The sequence below is a fragment of the Arachis duranensis genome, chromosome 9 (assembly GCF_000817695.3).
Source record: "Arachis duranensis cultivar V14167 chromosome 9, aradu.V14167.gnm2.J7QH, whole genome shotgun sequence".
In the NCBI taxonomy this organism is placed as follows: Eukaryota; Viridiplantae; Streptophyta; class Magnoliopsida; order Fabales; family Fabaceae; genus Arachis; species Arachis duranensis.
In genome coordinates this window covers 4426404-4435193 of record NC_029780.3, presented here as the reverse complement: position 1 = coordinate 4435193, position 8790 = coordinate 4426404, and the positions used below count along the sequence as shown (strand labels likewise).

General features: G+C 31.8%; 2 protein-coding genes across 2 annotated transcripts; one reads left to right on the top strand and one right to left on the bottom strand.

The window, feature by feature from the left end:
* Positions 1-1366: 1366 nt before the first annotated feature.
* LOC107464122 (F-box/kelch-repeat protein At3g23880-like) lies at positions 1367-2665 on the bottom strand. The gene has a single exon (XM_016083029.3). The coding sequence runs from the start codon at positions 2663-2665 to the stop codon at positions 1367-1369; it is 1299 nt and encodes a 432-aa protein (XP_015938515.1).
* A 2442-nt stretch (positions 2666-5107) lies between these two features.
* Positions 5108-6466, top strand: LOC107464121 (F-box/FBD/LRR-repeat protein At1g16930-like). Its single transcript, XM_052254142.1, has 2 exons — positions 5108-6022; positions 6407-6466. The coding sequence occupies exons 1-2, from the start codon at positions 5108-5110 to the stop codon at positions 6464-6466; spliced, it is 975 nt and encodes a 324-aa protein (XP_052110102.1).
* The last annotated feature ends 2324 nt before the right edge of the window (positions 6467-8790 follow it).

The following is an 8790-nucleotide window of genomic DNA, read 5'->3' as shown; positions in this document are numbered from 1 at the left end:
ATCCAAAACATAATTATAAATATTGTCTCTAAACAAAATAAACATAATCTAAAAAACTCAATTTTCATCTTCATTCTCTTGTAAGTTGGGTTGGGAGAAATTGGGTTTTGGCAAAAAAATTGTAAAAATATACCTTGCTAAAAAATACTAAGTCCGGCGGGAAAGCTCGTTCTGCCCCGCCAAAGCCCGTAGTTTAAGCGGTGCAGGTTAGGCGGGCTTTTGTTATTTGGCGGTTCTAATTTTCTAGCGTAACCTGTCTTTTTTGGCGGTTACGCGGGCCGGACCGGTGGGTTTAGGTCTGTTTGCCACCCCTAGTTTATAATATTTAATGTTACATAAGAATAGCCATCATCTATCACTAATAACACAAAATATTAATTGTGTATGATGACCGAATCACCGGACCGAATTCGGAGGACCCAAGTAATGACTCAGACCCGACCCAAAATAATAACTAAGTCTATTTTTGAGTTCCTTATCCAACTCTAAACTCAATAAAATTACACCAAATTAGTTTCTAAAATATTCGAAACTGGACTAAACCATACACACCCTGTACTTGTTAGGGCGAGAACTAAGAAGAGAGATATGTAAGTGAACATAGTAAAAAGTAAAAATTAAAAACTACTGATACTCTTAACCCTAAAAGAGTCATGAAATAAAATGACAATGTAACGACAATAATGAAAAACAGTGCTACATCATCGATTAACACCATCTCCATATTCTCTTGAACATCTTTACATAGAAGAAGATAATTAATATATAAACGCTTGTTGTATCAACCATCAATTTAATTAAAGATATTAAATCATCTCATAATTCTCAATTATTAGGTAAAAATTTACGTATTATTAAATAACAATTTAATTAAATATATCAAATTATCTAACCATTTTTAGCAATCAACTTTATATAAAAATAACTATATCTAAATTTTTACTCAATTATTATCTTGAGACAAAAATATCTTCTTCATATGAGTAGTGAACCACAATGTAATTTATATTATTTTAAAAAGTTTAATTATTCTATCGATCCCTATAGTTTTATTGAATTTTCAATTAGGTTCCTATATTTTTTCTTTTTAATTAGATCCCTGTAATATATCATACTAAGTCCCTACCGTAACAAAAACGCTATAATTAACCGAATATTCTATTAAACAAAATGAATATATCTACACTTAGACTGGATATTCTGAATAGTTTAACAGTAAGAACTCAGTTACAAAATCTGATATAGTATATGAACTCAACTTAAAAATAAATACAAAAGCTTAATAAAAGATTCGGTAAAACTATAAGGACTAATTAAAGCTTCTAACAATCAAGATAAAGAGCAACACAGGGTAAGCAATGGTTGATCAATTGTCATCGTCGTCATCATCCCAAAGCCACACATGGTCAGTTTTAAGACCATAGTGTGATGGGGAAACCAAACTTTCACGATAAACATAGAAGCATCCGCGAGGATTATTATAGTTTGGCATGTCATCATCACTTGAGTAGTAGTTGATCACAGGATATCCAAACCGATCACCCTTATTTGCAGGATTATACACAGCTAATTGATACCAAGGAGGTCTTACCAAAACAAGCAGCAGATCATTTTCCATCATGTGCAATGGTCTTATACCAATACCATGAGCACGAGGAATAAGCTCCTGATCATGTGAGATCACCAACATTCTAGTCCAAGAAACTTCATTTCCATACTCCTTCATCATCCACAAATCCCACACCGATTTCTTGTATTCATGACAAACGCACAGAGAATTCCTTAGTGTTACCAACACAGGCTCACGATGGATCATGCCGCCTTCAAAGTTAGGCAATGCTATTTGATCATAGCTCTCATTTCCAAAGTTGAAAGAAAGAACTACTATCGTAGTTTGATGGACAGGATAGGTAATAAAGGATGCGATTTTAGTAGCTAGCCAATTAAGTGTTCCAGTGCCAGTCACAAATGTTCCATCCCATTCAAGAGGATGGAGAGGAATATCCTGAACGGATACCCAAGAATATTCGCCAAAAGTGTATATTCTTGTAGAACTCTCAACAACCGCGAGAATCTTGAACTTGTCATTGACATGATCATAGCCAAACCCAAAATTGGAGATAGGTCTCTGTTGGTCATATTCAGAATGAAGTGTCAACCACTCGGATGCCAATCCAATGCAAGGATTCAACAACCTCACTTTGAAATCAGTGTTTTTTGGATGATTGTTTAAGCATAGAAACCCATTGCAGGAGCCCAAAATTTTCACGCAATCGTCCATGGGGAAGTAAACCACTTCGGTACCGAAAGAAAGGTTCTCGAACAGAGATTGAATGGAGATAAATCCAATTTTGCTGTCGCTGTGTCGGAGAAGGTTGGTATAGACCAAGTGTATTTCGGAAATGGCTGGTTCCGCCATTATTGAAAGTTGAACTTGGTTCTTGGTGAAGTCGGAGCTGGAGATTAGGGTTTTCCATGACTTGCAAACTCTCTTGAATTTCAGAAGGGACCTGGCTGGAAGCCTCAATAGGATTAGCTCTATGAGCTCAGCCGGCAAGATTGGTAGTGTCGGTGGGCGCAGTGGCGGCGGCAGCAGGAGTGAAAGCAGTTTGGACCACTTGGTGGCGGCTCCAAACACCTTCTTCACAATTTCATGTGCCCTCATACTCGAGTATATTAGGGAAAATGATTAGCTAGTGTTTTACTTGATTATATTCATGTTAATAATCAAATCTCATTTTGTAAACCATTAATGTAACTAATTTTTATCAGCAATATAATTAAACTTAATTCACAAATATGATCAAATTTCGTAAATAACCAAAATTTTAAGGGAAGATTTGATTACACAACTAGTTACAGAAGTCAGATTAAAGATTACTATGTCACTTTAAAAATGAATTATTTAAATAGACTAATGAATTAACATTAAATCAGTTTAAGTTAATTTGATTACACTAAATATAAATCTTATTAAATTGTACAAAATATGAATTAGTATTTAATTTGGCCTTTAAAATTTAAAATCGGATTTAATTTGATTCTTAAAATCTTAATAGACTCAAATTGGACTCTAAAATTTCTTATCACAACTCACGTTAATCCTTGAACTAATCTTATTAACTCTTAAAATTCTATGTGATCAAAATTTATTAGAGTTCTAAAAGTTTGATTATTGTTTTTAGAGCCACAAAATTTTTAAGGAAAAGTATAGATTTTTAAATTGAATTTGTTATTATTATCAGAGTGAAGATGTTGGAGAACCAATAAAATTTTTAAGAGGTCTAATAATAAGTCTTAATCACATAGAATCTAAGCGAAAAATTCAAATCTTACAAAATTAACATGTAAAATTAATACGCCATTAACAAAAATCAGCTCAAAAATTAATATAAATTATTATTATAAATTTTAGAAGACAAAGTAAATCAAATATAATTTTAAGGATGAATTTAAATCTAAGAAATGATATCATATGCATAATAAATTTAATCATTAAAATTATATATTCTAATACCTGATTACATAGACAGATCAATCTAATGAAATTTTAGAATTAATTTTACCACCATAATACATATACACAAAAAATAAGTATTCTTACACAATATGCATTAAAAATTCAAAATATCATTTTTGTTCAAAAATAAAAGAAATATATTTCATAAAACAATACATATTTTATAACGAGAACGTAAAATACAGTTAAATATAGAGTTTAATGATTAAATCTTTAGTTTGATTTTTTATATATTTCAAATATTAACTTGATCGGTTTTCAGTTTTAACTTCTTCTTTTATTTATTTTTTTAAATTAATCCTATCAAATTTGGTAGGGGTGTTCATGGTAATGGTAAGGTAAAATTGGATTTCTTTTGATTTAAATTCGACTCTAAATATACATTGAGTCTATTTTTTAGATCCTAACTCAATTTTAGACCTAATAAAACCTAAATATTTTCTGGTCACAACCATACCGGTTCAAACCAGGTGAAAACCATATCTTTAAAACTTTAACATTAATTTATAAAGAAGAAACTTATTATCGAAAAGTTGATATCCATATTTGAACTTGAATTTTTCATAAATTCTAATTTAATACTTTTTTGATCTATTTTCTAATTCAACATGTGTAATTAAAAATAAAACAATAAGTTTATAATTAATATAACATAATATTAAAATTAATTTAAAACATATATATCTTTTTTAATTCTCTTAGGTACACAAGAATCGGGTGAAGCCAGGTCACTTTGACCTGGATCCGACCTGAAATAATGATCGTGTCTATTGTTAAAATTCTTATCCGATTTTAGACCTGATAAAATCACACTAAATTAATCCTTAAAATATTTAGAATCGGACCTGATCTTCCGGCCAAATCGGACCATATGCACCCCTATAATTTGATGGGATGAAATATCAAATACAAAATAAATAAATCAAAACAAATTCTAGATTTCAACCAAATCGTACCAAACATATAGAATTTAAAATTTAAAATTGAAAATAACAAATTTTGATTGAAACTCAAACTATATATATTTACAACCAATAAAATACACTTAAATCTAGAATTTTAATAATTAATCTTTAGCTTGATTCCTATATATTTCAAATATTAGCTTATAATTCTAATTTTATCTCCTATAAGATTAAATTTAATAATATAAAAATAAAATTAGTTACTCTTTTTTTTTTGAAAGTGCTAACCAAACTCCCTTAAACTTTCTCTATTTTTTATTTTTTAAATTAAATATCAAATACAATAAACTAACCAAACCCTACCATACCATATATTTTTCATAAAATAAAGTCTACGCACCAATAATTTTATTAAAATTTGGTTAGTATGTAAAGAAAAGTGAATAATCCGTATTATTAGATAAAATTTTACACTATTAAAAATATTATTGTTGATGACTAAGCGTAACTTGATAGAAACACTAATAATCATATCTCTAATACTTTCTAAACCTTTATTGTACACATTATACGCTTAGGTCATTGGCTCCCTTTACTTTCTCGTATTAATATATACCACCACCACCTATAGAAAAAAAACAAAGAAAAAACAGTAACACAACCTTTTCTCTATTCTACTTCCATGGCGGAACGAGACTCAAAGGCGGCAAAAACAACAACAACAACACCGATTATATCAGCGGCCGACGACGACATTGACAGAATTAGCAGCTTACCGGACTGTTTACTCTGCCACATCCTCTCCTTCCTCCCAACCCAAACCCCCGTGATTGTCGCCACCACCAGCGTCCTATCTCGCCGGTGGCGGAACGTCTGGAAGGATATGGAAGTCTTCAAATTCCAACAGAAAAAGAAATCGCAGAAGTCGTTATTTTATTCTGTTAAATCTGTCCTGACCCTCCGCAGACCAGGCCGTGTTCGAAAGTTTCGCCTCGAAAGTGACGTCAGCGAAGCAAACCTAGTAACCGTCAAGAACTGGATCAACGCCGCCATGGGGCCACAACTCGAAGAACTGCACCTTCTCCTCTCAAGAGAAAATAATGATAATCTTCCATTGGCTCCCACTTTATTGATCAGTTGCAGTAACAGTATCGCGGCTCTCTCACGTGAATGGTACCTCTATTTTCCATCGCTCAAGTCTCTGTCTCTGAATCTCGGATCTACTCAGAATGTGGATGTTCTTCTCTCTAGATGTCCCGTTCTTGAAACTCTGAATCTTAAGCTCTTCATCTCCACGTGTCCTGATCTGCGCGTGCAAAAACTTCGCGTGGCTTCTTCTTCCTTGAAGAGTCTTACCATCACCGCTTTGAGTAACTATGTAATTGAGGGATTTGAGTTAGACGCGCCGTCTCTTGAAAATCTTAGTCTGTTATTCAACAGAGAGTTGGAGGGGTTTTCTGTTCGTAATTTGCACAGCGTGAGAAACGCGTCTCTTGATTTTCGTTTTACAGCTGGTGGTTATTCTGTGATCGAGCTTGCCATGAAAATACTTGAAAAGTGTCGTGTTCTTAAAGATCTTACAGTTCACAGGAGAAAGGTTTGTTTAGTTCACTGCTATTCACATTATTAAAATAATTTTAACTATCAACTTCGATAAATACTCAGCTATAAATTTAGTTACGATTTCTAAATTACACTCATATATAGATTATTGAGATTTTTATTTTGGCACTCCAAGCAATGTCTTTGTTATTGATTTCTTTTTTCTCTTGCTTGAAGCATGCATATTCGAAGACATGGAGAGAGCCGATCAAAGTTCCCAGTTCTCTGGTGTCACACTTGGAAAACTTTACATTTTTATTGTTAGATCAATTTAAAGAAGACGCAGAATTTATTACTTATATTCTACAGAAAGGGTTAGTTTTAAAGTCAGTTACTGGATACAATACTGATTGTAATTCATTACTATCTCTCTTTCCAGGTGGATGTAAGAAGTGTCAATTTAACTATGTCCATCCTTATTATCAAGGTTGTAATTTAACTTGGAAACTCAAGTCTGTTAATTTTATGTAAAGTTAATAATTGAGAGTCATTAGATAAAAATTTAGTCAAATCATTTAACTTTTCTTAATTATTAACTTCATGTGAAATTGACTGCATCTAAATTTTCATCACTAGTTTAATTTATGTACATTCTATTCTCTAAGACCCGCTTGTTATTTTGCCCTGCTTGTACGTGTAGCTTATAAAGTTATAATCCTTACTTTAAAATATTTTGGTAACTATATTCTCCAAATATTTAGTTTCTATTTAACTGCTTTTAATTTGATTTCCTTTTACAACTTTTGTAATGAATTGATTCATGGTGTCAATGAGTTATAACTCAAATGGCATAATCCTCTCAAACTCACCTAAAAAATTGTAAATTTGACCCTTTTTATCTTTGATAAAAAAAAAAAAATTATTCATAGTGGACATTAAATATAGGAACTATAAAGAAGTAACATAGAGTGTGTGAAGAAAAGTGGAGGTGAAAGTAAAAGAATTAAGAGGAGTTAATGTGTCTCTCGCAAACCTTTTCCCTCACACCCGCACTGCGCCCCACCTCGCTCCCCACAACTCCCCCTCCACCCATTCTCTCGCAAACCACCGCACACATTCTGGCTCCCTCGCGCATCTGCAATTGCCGTACACATCTGTGTTTTGTCGTTCCTCTCCAACCTCCATTGCGTCCCTCCCCTTGCCGTCGATCTTCTTCTTTTCCTCCTTCCACTGTGCGGGACACCCTCCATCAATCATGTCCTACAATATATATTTTTTTTATTATACATGAATGTTTCATTTTTATTATATATAGACGTGTCTTCTAAATTTGATGAATATTACTTTTTGAGTGAAGTATCAATTCGGTCTTTGTCTATTTTTAAAAAATGACAACGCGATCCATCAAAATAAAATCCTGTGGTTATTTTTCCGTCAACTTTGAACGAAAAATGCTGACGTGTCAAGTTCAGAAATAGACATGGGTCTAATTATCTCTAAATTTAAATTGGTTAGGGGTTTATTTGTCCTTATAATTTTTTAAATAATATTTTTTTAGATTATTTTTTATTTATTATATTAATATTTTTTTCCAATAAATTATTAAATATATGGTATAATAAGAACAAACTAATTAATAAATTATTCAAATTTTAAAATATCATTTATTATGAAACTAAATAAATAATTCTCAAATATAATTTTTAAATACATAAATAAATAATAAACATTAAAATTCAGTTAATACATTAATAATAATAACCCTATGATAAACTATTAGTATTATGATCTAGATAATTTTTCACAATAAAGTGAAAACTAATGAACACATTACTTGATATATAGTAAAATATTTTTGAGTAATAACAAATTTAATTTTTTATCTCTTTAAACTAAATTAATAATTCTATTTGATATTATGTTACTTTTATAGATGTTTTTAGTAGATGTACTTGTACTTATTTGCTTATTAACAAGTCACAAGTTTTACATGCCTTTAAACAATACAAAAATCTAATAGAAAATCTTACTAATTGCAAAATTAAGGAGTTTCAATCTGACAATGGCGGTGAATATAAATCTCTTGCTTTTGATAATTTCATAGCACAAGAAGGCATCTTACATAGATTTTCATGTCATTATGTTCCTAAACAGAATGGTTGTGCAGAGAGAAAGCATAAACACCTCATTGAAATGAGTTTGTCTATGTTATCTACTGCCTTTATGCCATTAACTTATTGGGATGAAGCTGTTATCACATCCACTTATTTAATCTGATGGTAATCAGTGGCTAAGAGAAGAGGGGTTGAATCTTAGCCCCTTTTTCTGAATATTACTTTCTGCCTTTTAAGATAGCTTCAGGAGATATTTCTGCTTTTTGTCTCATAACAAGTCAAGAGACACTTTCTTTTTGTCTCGTAACCGATTAAGAGATATTTTTTAACTTTGTCTCATACGCAACAAAAATAGAAATGGAGTAGAAGAGAAAGAGAGAATCACACCCAGAAGTATCCTACTTCAGCTGCTAAGTGCAATGCAGCCTACATCCAGTCTCCATCACAACAGTGACAGAATTTTACTATAAGCATGAGATTACATACACCAATTCTTCTCTAGGAACTACCCAATCCTATCTGGGACAAATCCAGATTCTATCCCCAAATCTGAACTTGACTTGGACACCTACCAAACTTTCAACTGCAAAGTGCTAACCCAACTTGCAAGGGAATCCCCATAGGATCATGAAACACAACATACAGATGTACAAAGTAACTCTTAGACATCTATGGCTTTTTCTTTAATTTTGCACTCTCTTTCCTTTTC